The sequence below is a fragment of the Mus caroli genome, unplaced genomic scaffold (assembly GCF_978045245.1).
Source record: "Mus caroli unplaced genomic scaffold, Mus_caroli_1 scaffold_2, whole genome shotgun sequence".
NCBI lineage: Eukaryota > Metazoa > Chordata > Mammalia > Rodentia > Muridae > Mus > Mus caroli.
In genome coordinates, this window is record NW_028227257.1 from 127,652,334 (window position 1) to 127,671,287 (window position 18,954).

General features: G+C 44.2%; 1 protein-coding gene across 5 annotated transcripts in view; it reads right to left on the bottom strand.

The window, feature by feature from the left end:
• Fmnl2 (formin like 2) overlaps positions 1-18,954 on the bottom strand; it is a 278,573-nt gene that overhangs the window by 13,316 nt on the left and 246,303 nt on the right. For all 5 annotated transcript variants that reach the window (XM_085834913.1, XM_085834909.1, XM_085834912.1 and 2 more), the window contains 11 exons: positions 17,985-18,095; positions 15,719-15,868; positions 13,918-14,019; positions 11,826-12,138; positions 11,038-11,244; positions 5,023-5,147; positions 4,203-4,405; positions 3,224-3,458; positions 2,031-2,099; positions 1,842-1,922; positions 259-388 (listed from right to left, as the gene is read on the bottom strand). In XM_085834913.1, coding sequence (XP_085691039.1) covers positions 259-388; positions 1,842-1,922; positions 2,031-2,099; positions 3,224-3,458; positions 4,203-4,405; positions 5,023-5,147; positions 11,038-11,244; positions 11,826-12,138; positions 13,918-14,019; positions 15,719-15,868; positions 17,985-18,095 — 1,726 coding nt within the window. The remainder of the gene's footprint in view (positions 1-258; positions 389-1,841; positions 1,923-2,030; positions 2,100-3,223; positions 3,459-4,202; positions 4,406-5,022; positions 5,148-11,037; positions 11,245-11,825; positions 12,139-13,917; positions 14,020-15,718; positions 15,869-17,984; positions 18,096-18,954) is intronic.

Here is an 18,954-nt window from a genome sequence, read left to right on the forward strand (position 1 = left end):
AGAGAACAAACTGGGTGCTAGATGGGCAATGGAAGAGGCACATCTCAAAGAGAGAGAAGAACCTGAGAGAAGTTACCAGGCCTACATTTGACTGCTCAGGGGTGGGTGGTACCATTACAACACATTCCAGCCCAAGAGGGCTGACTCTCTGATCCTGCCTTCTGCAGTGCGTTCTCTAAAGAGTGGTACAGCACGGGATGACTCCCTCGTTATGATATTAAATACCCCAAGGTAATACTAACAGCCGAACTTAAGTACCTGCCGCAGCTTTTTCCACGTAATGAAGCTCATTATAAAACAGAGTAACTTGCTGATATTTTTCTTTTACCACATTTGATATATAGTGCAACAGTGTTTGCTTTCGGTCTGTCGACTTCGTATCTAAGAGCTGGAAACAAAAGGGGACATGGGTTAGGTGAGTCAATAATGGAGGGTCGGAAAAAGAGGAGACTCAAGAGTCAATGTGCTCTGTCAGAGAGCCAGCCCACTGGTACTTAAACAGCCTGAGAGTGTTTAAGAGAGTCTAAATGCTAGAGTAGACTCTGAGCTAGGAATACTTCAGATCTTTATCGTCCTTATAAGAATTCTCAGGCTGGAGAGATGGCTCAGTGGTTAAGAGCACCAACTGCTCTTCTCAAGGTCCTGAATTCTAATCCCAGCAACCACATGGTGGCTCACAACCATCTGTAACAAGATCTGACTCCCTCTTCTAGAGTGTCTAAAAACAGCTACAGTGTATTTACATAAAGTAAGTAAATAAATCTTGAAAAATATAGATTTTAAGAATTCTCCCTGTCCCTGCAGCTGCTACCCGCCTACCACCCTAGCTCTAAAGGACTCCCCTTGTTGGGACTTTTCAATGAGAAGAACCAGAACAGAGGTGGAAGGTGGAGCCAGCAAGTGTGCTCAACAGCTCCAGGGGCAGCAGGTTCTCCCTTATTCCCTAGCTCTGATGATTCTTAGCTGCCTCCCTCTGGATGCCCAGGTACTCTGCATCTGTGAACTTTACAAACCTGAGACAGAAATATTAAAAAACAAGCTGATGTCAGTACTGACTTTTTCTTGTGACTATTTGATACATAATACCACGAAACAATTACTTGCAAACCATGACATAAGTACTAGGTATTATATGCAAACCTGTCATGATTTAAAAGTTAAGGGTCATCTTTAGTTTAATTCCACACAATATACTACTTTATAGAAAGGACTTGAGTATCTGAGATGTTTAAGATCCTGGAAGATCTTGGGACAAATCCTACATAGATACTATTGATCAGATTATGGTGTGTGTGTGTGTGTGTGTGTGTGTGATAATATCAATTAACTATGCCTTCCCTGACTTGGAAGCCACACTAGGTAGGCCTGCACAGCCTGGACAGGACGCATGAAGGCTAACTTTGCAAGGGTCTGTACTTTGTCCATACAGAAAAGTAGAAAGTAAGTATACATGTGTAACTATATCCTATTTTTTCTAGACAAAATTATCTATTTGTCTGAAAAGTATACCCAATTTTAAAAATTTGGCTTAAATAGTTCACTCCATTAGCTGTCTTCCAAGTCATTTCTCATCACACTGGAACTTGAGGTTATTGCTATAAACATGCAGTATTCATAATTCAGCTTCTTGAGAAAAGACTCCTAGAAATGAGACACTGGGTGAAAAGGTCCTTCCTGTCAAATGGTGTTTCAGAAAATTTATACCAACCACCCTCCTGCAATAAGAGGTTCCTCCTCCAACCCCTCCCCTACCCCCTTCCCAGAATAGAAGCCCTCCCTCCACAACTTAGTCTCTGCAGCTGAGTCCTTCAAGGATCCCGTAGTTCTTTTAGCTCACACACCAGATCTAAACTCTGAAGTTTAAATCCATAGACTGCTCCTCGTTTGCTGCTATTCATATAGTTTCCAAGGGCCAAGATGATCTGGAAAAGCAAGGGAGAAAAGACGGGTTCATCAGGACAGCCCCTGGGTGCTGGAAGGCCACCAGTCAAGTCAGCTCTCCATGAACACAACAGAAAAACTGCACTTGCCTCCAGAATTTTCTTGAGCTTTTGAGATGACTTGATAGAGACTGATGCTGCTATAATTGCGTGAAGTTGCTGGATTCCAATTAGAAGAAGGAAAGACAGGGGGAGACTGTTACAAAACAAAATGGCAAACCAGCTGGAAAGTAAAAGCTAACTATGCCTTAAGAGACCAAACATTACATGTGCTCTTCTCAAAAACTATTCTCCGCGACAAGTAACATGGGGAATCGTTCATCTCTGGCCAACTCATAGCCAGGAAGATTTCAAGGTGGGGTTACCAGCCCCTCTGGCATGATCCAGTTCCCTGTGCACCACCTCTACTCATACACAATTTACACTTTTCAATCAGTGAAGATGTCCAAGCATGCAAAGGGTGAGAGGCAATGGACAGGCAGCCGTGTAACTCTCTAGAAGTTCTTAGAACATGTTCTGAACGAATGAATATGCCACCATAAGCAGTGACTGAGATTTTTTTTTTTTTTTGAGAAGCAGAACCAAGGACAAACTGATGTTTCTGACATCCCTAAGTCTCCATCAGACTAGCATGAGAAGACTGACTGTTCTTTTTTGTTTGTTTGTTTAAGATTTATTTATTTATTATATGTAAGTACACTGTAGCTGTCTTCAGCTGCACCAGAAGAGGGCATCAGATCTCATTATGGATGGTTGTGAGCCACCATGTGGTTGCTGGGATTTGAACACAGGACCTTTGGAAGAACAGTCAGTTCTCCTAACCGCTGAGCCATGTCTCCAGCTCCGACTGACTGTTCTTTATCTGTACATCACCACAATCTTCTTCAGCAGAGGGCCAAAGAAGAAACATCTTCTAGCACTGTCAGTGCTCCCGAGTCTGCCGCTCACTTAAGATGCAGAGCTTAGGAATGAGAGTCACAGTTCTAGTCTTGCCAATGAGAACTAGTTTTAGTGCCCTCTGTCCCCTCTTGCTATCTGAAACACAGAGGATACCTACAAACACGGAGCATTCTTTTGAGAGAACAGCTCTATTCCTAGATATAAATCCTAGATTGGGTTCCCACTGTGAAAACCAAAGCTTAATGCCAAATGCTCCAGAACCTAGAAAGTTCTGGAGAGACTCTTTAGAACCCATCTTGCATTGAGTGTCATTCAGAGAGATGTATAAGAATAAACAGCTGTATCTTTCCGTACCCCTCCCCTGCCAGAGCTGGCTCACTCACAGGAGTCAGCATCTGAATGCTCTCTGTGAAGTTCCCAATGAAGGCCATGATGGTCATCTTCTGCAGGAGCCGCTCAATCTTACTGAACTGCATCATGAAGCGGTCCTCGTCTGACAAGTTCTCCAAGGGCTTCCTCTCTCGCTCGTACAGCCGAAGCACTTTGACCTCGTTCTCAGTTGGCAAGAACCTCATCAAACACTCAACAAAGTCAACCGGTAGCGTCTTCAAGTCAAACCTGCAACCAGTGTAGCCATGTCAGTGATCGACCAACCCAGCTCATCTTCCGCTAAGACAACAGGCCTTGCATCCTGACAGCTGTCCTGTGGAAGCCCCACCATGCTGACGGTCCCAGCTGAGCATAGTTACCCTAACTGATGCGCCAGACCATGCTCAAGTTGTTGGTGCTTTTATCTGACAGCTCCCAGGTAGCTTTGGCCTTTAGAAATCAAGAGTAGAGAACAGCAGACAGAATCTTAATGCTGGAACACAGGCTAGTCTGCATGTCCAAAGGATTGCGAAATCATTCAAAGAGATCACCACCTCACAGTTACAGAACATCTGGTGAATTTTATAAAACATTTCTGTCATTATTTTACTTTCACTGGAGACAAACTCAGTCAAATTCCTGTTCTATATGGATAATTTTGATGTAGGTACGGACATTCTTTGAAGGAATATCAGGTCTAGGTAAATATTTGCTCAGTTTGAAACAAGTGTTTGCTTAATTCCTATTGCATTCTCCAGACAATCATTCCTCAGGAAGGAGAAGGAGAGGGTACCTTGTGGTGCAGTGCTTTGGTGTTAACATCTTAGTTCCACAGGAGGAACAAGGAGAGCTCTAAAGTGGGGTACTAAGAGTTCCTCCATCTTTATGCTTATATTTTACCCCACTACTTCTGTTCTCTGCTGACTTGTAAGCTATTTTCTTCCTTAAGCTGCGCTTGCTCGGATTGACCTTCCCAGGAAGCTGGAAACTTACACATGAATAGCTTTACATATCTCATCCGCAGACTTCCCGGCTTTCCTTAAAGTTATGGCAAGATTTTTGGCTCGATTTGCTTCTAATAATGTCACTTTACTTGATCCCTTTTGTGTTATTTTCTGCTTGCTTGAAGAAAGATCAATGGCAGGACCTTGGGCTTTTGTCTTGAATATTTCTTCGAATTCGTCCACATTTAAGTCCTAGGGTAGAGAAGGATGGCATTGTCAAGTCAGATCATATGTTAAAACTAAGTCATTGTCTGTTAGCAGAGGCCTCATCATTAGGCATTCTCTTAAGAAAAGACCTCCCATAATGCTGAGTGCGTATTCCTGCATGGCTTACTGCAGCACGTTTCCTGTTGTTATTAGAGTTCCCCTATCTCCCAGTCAGAAGTGAATGTCCAGAGAACTACTGATTCTAACAATTCAATTCAATTGCCTTTGATAATTGCTTTACACAGATATCTACTGCAGGCTAAATCCATGAACACAGAGAGTCAGTACAGTTTCCTTAACCAGCGCAGTCACAAGTCTATCTATGTTCTTATAAATTAAAGGGCATGGTTGTGTCAGACATACATTTAGTGGTAAACACTGAAGATATTCAAAGCTATCATCTTAATTTATTAGACACAGTTCTAGAACCCTATTATAAAAATCATGCCCAATTTAATTTTTTGATAGTGCAAGTCTAGTTCTTCACCCTGGAGTACAGAAACATTAGATCTCGGTCACTGATGCTTGCCAGCAAGCAGGACAGCCGCCTTTGCTCTGCAGCACGACATGCACCTCCAGTCTATAAGCAAGGAGGCCGGTACCTCTAGGATCCGCTCATCATCGATTTCATTGAAGACTGTGCCGTTGATCTGATTGGGCTTCAGGGCGACCCAGTTAAACACTGGCATTCGGAACTTCGTCTTGATTGGCTTCTTAATTTTCACAGCTGAAGGTGTCAGAGATAAGAAAATTAAGTCCTATCTAACACCTTATAGTCTTTGGGAACATTAAGACAACAGTCCTTGCAGATGACACTTGAACGCTGGAGGAAGTTGGCAAGAGGCACCCAGGTGGTGCCAAACATAGAGAGCACCTGGACTTGGCCAGAGCCATTCAAGATCCCCATTTGGGTGCCTAATACTGGAGTATTATAAAAGCTGTCTAGGGGTTGAAGATTGAGTTTATTTGGTTTTACTGAGGCCATTAGACTATTGCTTTGTAAGTTATAGTATGAGACTAGATAGCACAGGGGGAAACTGCCTTGAATTCTGAGGTCTTCTACTCTTGTTCCTAGGATATATATTTATAAATAAGCTTTAAAGGGTGGTCTGGGACTGCGGGGAGGAAGGACTGCCTAACCCACTAGGAATATCACAGCAAGAATGATGCTCTTCGGCAGGAATCTGCATTCCTGTGGGCGACTGTGATAAAGAGACTACACTGGCTGCTGAGGCAATTCAAATAGACAAGGAGCATCAGCGGCCGGTATCAGAGAACAGTGAAGATGACAGAGGGCCAGCGCAGAGATCACAGTGACCCTCAGGAGTGCTACAATCCCTTCTCCCCCTTCTAAAGGAGCCAGTTATCTAGACATCATCAGTGAGCTTATTAAATGTACTGAAAGAGAGGCTTGGATCTAATATTTATGGGCTAAAGGGAATTAGCACCTCTCATTTTGAGAAAACGAACCTAAAAGATAGCTGTTTAACATTCGTTATATTATTATACATCATACACAAGGCTTTCCAAACCACTTAGCTATATACCCTCCCCCCACCTGCCTACTGTGAGTTTCCCCACTCACTCAGCAGGTAAGAGGAGCAGAAGTTAAGTTAATGCTTTGGGATAGACACAGCAAAGATGACCAGCACCTGAGCTTTGCCCTGCCTTCATAGATGTTTACTGCAAAGGGATACAGCTAGTGCCTCTCATTCCTCCAGAGTTACAAAGGCCACAGAAAGAGAAGGAATGTCATCAGATAGATCCACACAGAAGCATGCAGCAACACAAAGACAGCTTTCGCCAAAACAGGCTTTTCTATCACCAAACGTGGCACCCTAATCCCCATTATCAACAGTGTTAGATTCCTGGTCACCACTTACGTTTTTGTCTACACTACCCAGGAGAACCAATGACCTCAACAGGCAAAGGCTTTCTCTAATTGACCTTTCATCCAAATGGTAGGGGGTTGCGGTAAGGGAGATTGTGGGGGAAGCATCATTTCAACTCAAGTAAGGAAAAACTTCCTGACTTCGGCTAGGCATACAGTATAGCAGACAGCAGGGCCTATAGGTGTCGAGGACATATACTGTGACCCCAGGACTCAAACTAAAGAAAGTAACTTTAAATGGGTGGTTGTTCCACATAATAGAGCCACAGGCAGTGGGAGGGTCTTGGTAAGGTACAGCCAACCGTCTTCTCTTATTCTCTTTATTTCCTTAGAATACAGTCAGAGTGGAAAGATTAGAACTGACTATGAAAACTGAATGCTAAGAGAGAAACATTCCTCTATCGAAGGACTGGAACATGGCCTGTGAATCCAGGCCATGCCTTCAGGAGATGTACAGATTCAGCTGAAACACATGGGCAAACCTGGAGTCACAGTCAGCCAACACCCAGACTAGCTGGAGACACAATGTCAAATGCAATGGCTCAAAGTAGGATGGAATGGAGAGATGTCAAGGCACAGGGTGACCAACAGAACACACAGGAAATACTCAGCACGCTTGGTGGGGGGCAACCAACAGAACACACACGGAATACTCAACAAGCTTGGTGAGGAGCAACCTACAGAAAAGTTTGATTGGCCCATCTTTTGTGGAAGCAGAAAGAACAGAAAATACAAAATATAGAGATATATATTAGATACAGTTAGAGTCGGGTGGCCCAGCAGTTCACAACACTCTTAGCATAGAACTCCATGCCTCGTGGACACATTGCAGCAGCACAAAGCCAAAAATCCAGTCTCCTGCCTCTGAAGATTCACTTTGTGTTTTTGTTTATGTTTCTGTATTCCCCACCCTTCTCTGGGAGAAAGAGAAAACAAAATATTTCATTGTCATGGTCCCGAGCAGCCATAGTGAACTGTACTAGCTATTCCATAGACTGTAAACAAGTTCTTCATAACACGGAATCAGCCAGAGTCAGACACTGAGAGGATTCAAGCATATCTTCTCAAAGCGAAGCCAAGGCCACCAGCTGCACAGGCAGCGACCTGTGAGGATCCTGAGGGCAGCAGGTCACAGAACTCTGCACCAAACATTTAAAACACCCCCGGGTCAACAATTTTTAATAATGAAATAGAAAATGCCTTAAGCCACAGTTGACCTACCTCAGGAAGGGAATCGGATTGTTCCATTTGCCTTGTTATCTTACATACATTACTTGAAGACCTGAGTGACTATATCATAGTATTAACATTTTCTTTATGAAGTCTAAAGACTTTTTTCAACTAGAGATACACTATGGGACTTCTTCCTGACTCCCTGCTGTGTCCACCCTTCCCCACTGCAGAGATATCGGATAGATATCCTGTCAAGGTGGGCCTACAGGCTAAGGGGTTTTCCAGAAGTAATGGGAAATTACTTCTACCGAGATATCCAATGTCCTCGACAGGCAAAGGCTTTCTCTAATTGACCCTTCATCCAAGTAGTGGGGAGTTGCAGTAAGGGAGATGGTGGGGGAAGTATCTTTTCAACTCAAGTAAGGAAAAACTTCCTGACTTCAGCTAGGCATGAAGTATAGCAGACAGCTGTGTCTCTTACTTCTACTGAGATATCCTGATTCTCTCAGGCCTCTGGATTCCAGAGAGAAAATCATTGAACACACAGGGAGAATATTTTACAAGATCAGCTTCACTTACTCTGAACTGGAAGCCAAATTAAGGACGAATAACAGGGAGATTAGAGGCCTTGCAGAAAGTGCCTAATCCCAAATTATGAAACACTTAGGACTTTGCAATCTTACAAAACAAGACGTATCTTGTAACTACTGGCAGACATTTAATGAGATAAGAGGACTTCTTCAGTCCTACCTATGGTTCTCTAGCATACAGAGGAACAGTGGAGACATCTACCTGTGAGGCTCCTGAGCACAGAACTCTGCACCATAAACTTAAAACACCCTAGAGTTTTAACAAAGTTAAAAATGAAGTAGCTGCACAGGCTTAATGCAAACAAACAAACAAACAAACAAACAATCCCCCCCCCCCCAAAAAAAAAAACATTGCATGGCCATCCAGAGGAAAGGCACTTTGGACTTGTAGCCTCGGCCTACAGCCCACTTCCCTGCCAATGACTTAGGTCTGCTTTGGCTCATGTGAACGCAAGCGGATGCTGAACCACAGGTTAGCTTTTGCAATGGAAAAAGAAGCCACTCCAGGTGAGGCATGGTAGACACATCTCACAGAAAATGCTCGTCCGGAGCTACAAGGAAAGCTTAGTCAGCGACCCAGGTGCGCAAGGCAATGGTGGCATCCACATTCAGTCACCAGGAACAGCCTGGTAACAGAGCAGATCCCCAGAGAGCGTACGGCGCTCATTATTTACATTCAGAATCCAATAGCTCCATGGCGACTCTCCTCCACCTTTCCTCTTCCGAAGCAATAAAAGTTCTAGAAGAAAGTGGTAAACATGGAAGATCTTGAAGGGTAAAAATAAGCCACAAATTTACCAGGAAATTGAAAAGGCATCTTTGTATCTTTGAGAACTTCACAGATGTCACTGCTACAGTAGAAGCTGAGGTGGGCAAATCTGCTTAAGAAACTTTTGGATGGCTGAAAGGCTTATAGTCACGGGGAGAAATTATCCCTGAGAAAGGGGGCGGGGGGTGCAGATAAAGCTGCGGAGGCAACCCTTGGAGGGACTGAGAAGTAGAAATCTTCAAAGACTATCCTTTAGGCTTGGATATGACAGAGACCACCACAGCCTTGGAACTAGAGCAGGGGTCCTCAACCTTTTAATAAAGCACCTCACGCTGTGATGACCCCTCAACCATAAAATCAGTTCATTGCTACTTCACAATTCTAGCTTTTCTAGTTATGAATCATAATGTAAATATTTGATATGCAGGATATCTGATATGTGGCCCCTGTGAAAGAGCTGTTTGACCACCAAAAAGTCGTGACCCACAAGGTGAGAACTGCTTAAACTAGAGGGTAGCAGGGTAGCTGCTCATAGTAACTGAGAGAGTTCAAGAACAGTACTACCTAGTGCTACCTACAGGGATAGAAGACACCTCAGAACAGAGCTACCCAGTATCACAGAAACAGATAGCCACCTCAGGGCAGAGCTACCCAATAGTCCAGAGTGGCAACTTCAGAGAAGTGCTAGTGAATTGGTTCCTTCTTTTAGTTTGTTTGTTACTGTCAACTAGACACGGGTTAAGGGTCACCTTGGCAGAAGAAGCATCAATTGAGAAAATGCCTCCATTAGATTGACCTGCAAGCAAGATGTAAGGCAATTCACTGATTACTGACTGATGTCAGACGTTCTAGCTCAGTTTGAGCCCTGTCTCCTCTAGGTGTAAGAAAGCAGGCTGAGCAAACAATAGGGAGCAAGCCAGTAAGCAACATGTCTCCATGGCCTCTGCATCAGCTCCTGCCTCCTGCTTCCTGCCTTGAGACCCTGTCCTAATTTCTCTCCATGCTGATCTGTAAGCTAAAATCAACTCTCTCCTTCCCAAGTTGCCTTGCTTGTGGTGTTTATCACACAGCAATAACCAACAGCAAACTAAGACTGTGGTGCAGTATCACTGGGAAGGCCTCTCAATAGCAGAGCTGCCTGGTGTCACATGGTGGCAGCCTCTGAGCAGGAACTCAACCTAACAGCCACCTCAGAGGGGAATTACGTAGTATGGAAGAGATTGCTACCTCCAAGCAGGGTTACTCATTATTACAGAGAAAGCTACCCCGTAGCAAAGAATTCCAACCTCAAAGCAGTCACTCACTATCAAAACAGAGATCCCTAGAGCACAGGGGGTAAGCTCAGCACAGTGCCACCCACTGTCGCAGGGACAGGACCTCAGAACAACTCCAAACTCTCAGTGACACTCTGAAGTGGCTCAGTATGAAAGAGAAAAATTTCATGTCCAAGCTTCAAACCTAGTAACTTATTTCAAGGCTTTGGAACAGTTCCCTTCCTCTCCCTCCCCTGCCTCCCATTTACTTCCAGCAAGGCAGGGCACACCCTTACTTCCTGATGAGCAGGAGGAGATGAATTATTTGGAAGCTTTTCAAATCATAAATAAAAAAAAAAAATTGCTGTTATTCCCCTCGAAGCGTAAAACTACTGTGGCAAACCCTGACACCTGCAAATGCGCAGAAGCCACGCCTGCAACTCTGCGTCGGGCTATGACTCAACGGCGTGTTCTCCTCCACAGACGACACTCCCACTAACTTACAAAAGAACAACTCTCAACAGGAGCACCTAGTTCAGAGCTTTGGCCACTGTAGGGAAAGACAGGGGGAACGCTAGATGACAAGGTCAGAACCGCTAGGAAGGGTGTGACAAATGCTACTCATGTATGACAATTTCCCCTTCACTGGCTACATTAGCAGGGATGTCCTTCTAAGGGACATGTACAGATGAGAAAGTTCCAATTGCTGAAAGAGCAGCTTTAGCTCTCGGGAGAGGGAGAGGGAGAGGGAGAGGGAGAGAGGGAGAGGGAGAGGGAGAGGGAGAGGGAGAGGGAGAGGGAGAGGGAGAGGGAGAGGGAGAGGGAGACGGAGAGGGAGAGGGAGAGGGAGAGGGAGAGGGAGAGGGAGAGGGAGAGGGAGAGGGAGAGGGAGAGGGAGGGTTTCACACACAAACACCTCCATTCCCACCCCGCGTTCTCACCTGCTAATCCTGAGTTGAAAACCACTGTAGGTGAAGAAGTCCCAGGCAGCGGGGGTGCAGAGGGAGGTGGGGGCGGTGGCAGAGGAGGAGCTGGTGAAGTCTCAACTGCAGGTCCTGGGAGTGGAGGGGGTGGAGGGGGTGGGGGAGGGGGTGGAGGGGGTGGGGGAGGAGGTGGGGACATAGGTGGCGATGCCATTCCATTTTGTGCTGGAGAAAAGAAGAAAATGTCATGGGCACATAAAGCATGAGAAAACTGGGCTGGCCAGATGGCTCATCAGGTAACACTACTTAGATCCTGGGGACCCACATAAAAGTGGAACCAGACCTGACTCTACAAAGGTGGCCTCTGAGCTCGACAAGCATACTGCGGTATACACTCACTCACACCCGAGCATCACTCAAACAGAACAATAACAAGCAAATGCCATTTTTAAATGAAATAAAAAAAAAAAAAAAATGAGAAAACAAAATCACAACGGTAGCATTTCCTTACTGAGAAACCGGAAAATATTATAACATAAGTGACATGAAGATTATCTTTTGTTGTAATCTATCGTAGCTCATGTGCACATGAGGTCTGTGCCTGAAGATGCCAGGGGCAAGGACACTTCCTCTAGAGTTGGCATTATAGGTTGTTGCGAGCCACGCTCTGTGGGTGCTGGCAAGACAAACCCGGGTGTCTGGGAGAGTAGTGCATGCTCTTAACCACTAAGCCTTCCTCCATCTCCTTAAAATGGAATCTTGCTCAAGATCAGGGAAATCACTACTGTTCCACCAGGGCATCTTACCTGCTTCAGCTGTTTCTGAGGACGGAGGTAGTGGTGGGGGAGGAGGCACTGAGGGTCCTGAGGTGGTGGCCCCTGGAACTGATCCCACATAGTTACCCACTGCTAGTTCTGACCCCGTGGACAACGTGCCAGAGGCCATGACTGGCAGTATGGCAATGTCCCCATCCCCTTTCTTCTGAATTTTAATGGTTCCTTGTTTCTCCAGTTCGTGAATCTTTTTTTCCAGGGTAGACTGTCTTTGAATGGCTTCTTCCTTTTCTTTGACCATTTTTCTTAACGTGTGAACTTGGGTATTTGCATCTTTGTAGATTTCCTGCAAAAAGAAGTCACGTTCAGGACACTGGCTTCATAGAACATTCCCACGTAAACCCGGGTAAGCTAACTGAGGGAAACAGGTGGAGAGAGAACCCACACTCAGACATTCGGGAAACTGTGGGATTCAGACAGAACATAAGGAATCCAGTAATTATCAATTGAGCTAATAATGCATGCAATGTATTCTAGCGTTGGCTACTGTTAATGAAGTTCTTCCCATTTAATTAGTGGAGTTAACACCACTTTCCCCGTAGGCAAAAGAGAACGAAACAGAGATGATTTTATCCACAAATTGAATTTGAAACATCCCATGGGTATCACCGTGGTTCAGCATGCTTTCTTTTACTAATTATAAAATAAAATGTATCTGTAACTCCTAGATACACACTGACTAACAAGAGACAAAAAGTCCCTAAATCTGACTTTGATAGAAATCAGACTACGATTAAAACCTCTGCAAAGGCTGGGTGTGGTAAGGCACACCTTTAATCCCGGGACCATGGAGGCAGAGGCAGGTGGTCTGTGAGTTTGAGACCTAATTGGTCTGTGCAGTGATTTTTCAGGCCAGCCAGGGCTACATACTGAGACCCTGCCACCAGAAGATAGACAGTAAGTAAGCAAGCAAACAGACTTTGCAAAGCCAGGAGTGACCTGCTCACGCATGACCAGAAGCTGCCAGCCTGGCTGATTTCTCTGGCTCTTATGAAAGCGCCTTGACAGAGCTCAGGAAAGCCATTGCTGGAACATCTCCCTTTTGGCCATGCATTTAACAAAACAACCCAAAGCTTCCCACCACTTGTCAAAGTTTATAGTACAAGACAAAGTTAAAATTCAATTCAAAGGCTGTCCTGGGTGCTTCTATTAAGAGTCCACGGATATTCCTGTGTGAATAGCTATGTGGAACTGACCTTACAGTCTGGGACCTGTACGAGTTCTCTCTCACCTCAGACTTCCGACAAGCAGGGAATATTCTTTCTTATGCCCTTCTATCATTTGTAATCTGAGTGCCTAGACTTGAATGGAGTCCATATGCTACAACTCTGTCTTGACGGTGTGCCAGGAAATACGTGGAGCTAACTGTAGGATGTGTCAGAATATCAAACAGCACACACAGCCGTGATAACCATCACATAAAATGTGCCATCACGTCAGCTGCTTGTGTGAAGACAAGCCATGTGCCTGACAGCCCTCCAGGCACACTGGCTTTATGTTCTGAGCAGTTCCAAGTACACTAATGGTTCAGGCCGCCATAACTGCCTGACATAAGGCAAAATGGCAGGGAGGTAAAACAAAATGGCCTGGGTTATATGATAATAGAATGCACTGGATTTTGGTGAATACCTTTACGGCTCACCTGTGCTGTGAACTGTTTCCATAGCAACTACTAAATCTGGTTTTGAGTAAAAGCAAAGTAAACACAACCAATGAGGCCTAAGTCCTAATGAAAATAAACAAGCGGAAAGAATTGAACTTGTGCTTTGTTTCTGTTTGCAACCACATGGAGAACCCACAGAATCAACTCAGTCTCCCCTAGATAGGAAACCATTGTTGCTCCCAATATCTGTGATAAGGAAATAGGGAAGCTGGTGTTTATGATGATGCACACACATGTATACATGTAGTATGAGTACTTTGGAGGATCACCTCTGAAATGGTTGCACTAAATACACGGCATCAATGCATTCCTCGGAAATGAGCATGCTCTGCACTGGACCAGCCTTAAACTAGAGTGGACCACCCGGCCACACCCGTCTGGATGGGTGCTGCCCGCACTTACCCGGACAACATCCAGTTCCTTATTCCTCTGCATAAGTTGCTTTTCCAGTTCCACGATCTTGGACATGGCTTCGTTCTCTGTGTCCTGCAGTTTTTCAGACAACTGTGGAATTGGGAGGAGGAAACAGAGTCACAACACAGATCATTCTGACCAGGTCCTTGGTCCTCAGAATCATATATCCCAGTCAACCAAGGACCCACCAGTGTCTTGCATATAGTCCAGAAGTTATTTTCTGGAAACATTAATTTTTATACTATGGTTTTGAAGACTAATCTGTTTCTATCAGGAATCAATAATGTATAGGTGGCTTCTATAAAACCCACACAGCAGCCATTCAGTGAACATACATAGCCATCTCTCTCTGCATGTCCTGGAACTAAGAGTAGGACAAATTAAGGTGAAGGGAGAGTGGAAGGCCACCTTCCCACGCCTAACAAAGGACCAGGCAGAAGCATTTGGAAAGTTTTGATCTGGAAAATATGGCTGTAACATTTTAGTCAGCTAAACTAAGTACTATGGCTTTCTTCAGCCCAAACTACCCAATAATGGCAGTTATTTTTATAAACATCAATAGAGAAAGACTACATAACGCTGGTTTGGAGGAATGAGCGGAGGAAGGGAGCCATGTGCTGACTAGCTAGTTTTCATATAATGTTCTACAATCAAGAAACATCTGACACCCCACCCCCCACCATTGGACATAATAAGAGGCAAAGACATCCACTGAAGCAAGGCAGAAGATTAGATAGAGATTTACTGGGTAAAAGTGTAATTTCAAAGAGAGAGAAAAGGAAAAAGAAAAAGAAAGAAAACAACTGAACCAGTAAACACTCTCACTGAGCAGATGCCAACCAAGTCAGTGCAGAGCTTCCCAAAGCGGGCACTTGGGGCTTACACACTCGTTTTAACTATGAGCCACAGGAGCCCCGTTTTCACAGTGGTGGTAAGGGATAAAGTAAACATATGCCATACTCTAAAATAAAGTATGGCGGGAAACAAAACCACACTGTAGAGAGAGAAAAAATATTCTCACAAATAGAGACAATTCACTGCACGGTAAAGAAAAGTTCCAGTCAAGTCATGATAAGAACTTTGTTTTCAAGAGCTCAGTGGGACAGTGTCTTCCTCACATGTACGAGGCCCCAGGTTCACTATTGAGCAATGGTAAAAAGGAACAGCCCTCACGATGCATGAGGTTTTGAAAACTACTGCTCTCCATTTACTCTTCAATATGAAATATGTTAACATCTCACAGCCTCTAGGTTAATATTAACTTCTTTGTGGTTAACAAAATTTCCTTAAAGAAGATCAAGACACTGAGAGGACTTGATTCTTCAAAGAAGACCAGAGTTGACAAGGCTCAGTTGTTTCCTGCAGAACTTCTACAGTTGGAATGACCCTGAACAGAATCTGAGGTACAGCGTTAGACAGGAGCACGGAGATTTGTATCAGAGACTCGAGACAGCCCTATCTCTCAGGCTCTGAGGGCACTATGAGAAAGTGGGTCATCTTCAGAGACTCCATCACGAGGCCAGAGTCCCTCTCTTCATTTCCCTCTAACCCTTAGACTGTCAACCCTCCTATTCTGTGTTGGCAACTAGGGTTGCCAGTGTGTGACTTTGGAGAAATGGAACAGGAAGGTAGGAGATGAAGGAAGGGTTTTGTTCCTTCTTTAAGAACCTAGATGGCTTCTATGAACTCTGCTCATTTCTATACGTCAGATCCTTCCACTTCCTCCCTCAAAAGCTATTGTTAGCCCATTCCAGCCCCCGGTGCATTTCCCTCTCTGAAATGCAATTACATGAGAGATGTTTTCTTCCAGTTCCTCCACCCGCTCCAAGGCAGCATTCTTGGTTTCTGCGTCTTCCAACAGAGCTCCCACATCGAACACATTGTCCAGGTAAGCCTGAATCTGTACTTGCAGCTTGTCGCTCTCTGTGTGTTTCAGCTTCTAGAAACAAAGGTTCCAGAGAAGACAGGATTAACTATCTGTGGGCATAGAACGTAATTTCCCAACCTGCTACACAATCAGTTCCAAGTAGCCTACCTTTCTCTACAAGAGTTTAATACATCCTCCCGAAGAGGATTGCGGCATATTCCTATGAAGAAGGTATGACCATACTATTTCCTAGATACATAAACACACACACACACACACACACACAAAGAGAGAGAGAAAGAGAGACTGCCTTCAAACACTTGCTGTTCTAAGCTAAAACATTTTTTATGTAAGTAAAATGAAAACCACAGTGACATTAAAGGAGGGTTTGAGATGGAATAACTATAAGCCCTGTGAAATCTAAGGAGAGTCTAGGGAGAGGTGACAGTGGCTAGGAGCAAAATAGTTAGCTAGGAGCCATCGGTTGCACTCATACTTAGCTTTAGCACATGGATAGAACTCATCCTGACAATTCCTTTCCTAAGACAGTGCCTTGAAGGAACAGCTCAAGGCTCCCCAAAGCATGAGTCAGAAAGTATCCTCCAGTTCACTAGATCCCAGGCCAAGGATACCAAAGTGACTCAGGAAGCTGTTTTTCTAGTGACGCCAGAGGCCTAAGAAATCAGTTACTTTTCCCCAATGAGAACCACACATTATGACTTTCTCTGGGGACTCTGAAGCCAGGATAATATCTAGCATATGAATGATGCCAATAAGTGAATGAACACATCAACAATCACTTGCAAAGGAGGTTGTCTTTGTAAACAAATAGAAAATTTGTCTATCAGATGCATATACTATTATTCTTCTAATGACCTCCTCTATCCATCAGGGTCCAGAGCCAGGAACATAGTTGGCAAAGTACAGGGCTGGAGGTGGCATGGTATTTTTTAAGAGAAATTTCAGATTACATGATTTCTTAAGGAAAATACTTTTTCTCTTAGGTTTAACAGTTTAAATGATTTTAAACTGAGTATATTCCATCTTACTTTAAAAGTCAAGAATGAAACAAAGAAATATGAGTTTAGAAATATGCTGAAGAAGAACAGGCCACAGAGAAGCATCGATAAGGGACTTCCCCGAGGCTGGCAGTAATCATCAGATGTGCACCAACATCACCAGCTGCTGTGACAAGCTAGAACCCAAAGCAAAACCTCAGAAAACTGAACCTAAGCCAGGGATGAGGGCTCACACTCCGGATCTTCATTCAAATCCTGCAATTTGTGAAACACAGGAAGAAGACAAACTCCAGTCCCAAAGCATGCCAGAGGGGTGGAAAGCGGCCCATGTAGCAATACAGTCTATCTATCCTCCAGTAAGGCGGGTGCAAGGTGTGTAGTTTCCTAGCAAACACGGGCGGCTGAACTCTGACACAGCCCAGGGACGGCCTTCTATCATTTCCATATCTGGAAAGCCCTGAAATCTAGGTCAGCAACCCATGACTTTCCATCAGGACTCTTCCAAATTCAACTGCACCATTCACATAGGAAAGGGAAAACACAGCTTCTGGGAGCACCCCAGACACTTTGTGTTTCTTTATTGGAGACCTTATTGGAGGGAACTGGCTGGGTACCTCTCCATGGCAGAGAGAAAAAGAAACTAAACTCCTTTCACCTAAGAAGAGAAAACCTGTGGTCAACAGCAGCAAGCACTTTAAGCAGAATTTAACAGCTTCAGGAGGAAGTCTCTTGTGTCCTTTCCTCATTGCTTCTTAATACTCTAGATATTAGCTCACTCGCCAACAGTCTTAGCTAGATGTTGCCTGCTCAGACGGCGTCACAAGAGTGCCCCAAATAAAGACTGTTCTCCAGTGTTGATGGAGGTCGCAGCGAGACTTGACCCAGACAAAACTCAAAAGCAAAGGCAGGCTGCACCGGTGTTCCCAAGAATTGTCTGACTCCAGTATTAAAAGGCTGCAGGCAGTAGACCCACAGATGGCCCAGGAATTCTGTAAATACTCCAGCTTGGCTGGCAGACTCCATCATTCAAATTGGTTCCCTGTAACTAGCATGGCAATTGTTGGAACACATAACGCTTTAGGCATTCTCTAGTTACTAAGGAAATGGACCTCTGAGAATAGGCAATGAATCCCTTCTTAAAATGACACCAGAAAAGGTGCTATACTTACATCCAAGTATTCATCCAGGCCTAATTTGGTGAATTCATATTGTAGATGAACTCTGAAGTTCATGTCTTCTACTGAATGGACTACAATATTAATAAACTGCATAGAGGCCACCTGAAATGAAATTTTCAAAGGGTTAAATTGGTTCCAAGTTATTTTTCTCAAAAATATATCCAGAATAGGCACTTCATTTCACAAGTCTCAGTTCACACCACTTCCTCCCCCCCGCCCCCCACCTTTTTTTTTGGTTTTTCGAGACAGGGTTTCTCTGTGTAGCCCTGGCTGTCCTGGAACTCACTCTGTAGACCAGGCTGGCCTTGAACTCAGAAATCCGCCTGCCTCTGCCTCCCAAGTGCTGGGATTAAAGGCATGAGCCACCACGCCCGGCCTTCTTTTTCCTTAATGTCTCTAAATCCTCAAGAAAAATGAATCTTATAATTTTTAATTAAAGAAATCAAACAGGCAGCACAATTAGATACCACTTCACAGTCACTTAGAATAGCTATAATGTAAGAAATACACACACACACACACACACACACACACACAAATGTTTTTGGCAAAGATGTAGAGAAAACCAACCCTCACCTATTGCCTGTGAGAAAATGATACAGCAGCCACTTTGAAAACAACATTTACTCAAAATATTAAACACCGTGTTTGCTGTCTGTTCTAGTAATTCAATTACCTAACTTAATGAAATAAAGAAACATGGTCACACAAAAATTTGTACACAAGCATCCATGATGCCACATATACCAATCAAGTATGGCAAAGCATCCAGGTCCATCACTTGGTGGATAAACAGAATGAGGATACCCATACCATGGACCATTCTGTGACAGTGAAGATGCTGCTGCTGTTATAACATGGATGAACTTGGGAACATCATGGAAAGTGAAACCATGACTGGGAAAAGGGACCAAACATCGTAAAGTTCCACCTGTGTCTAATGTAAGTTCCACCTGTGTCT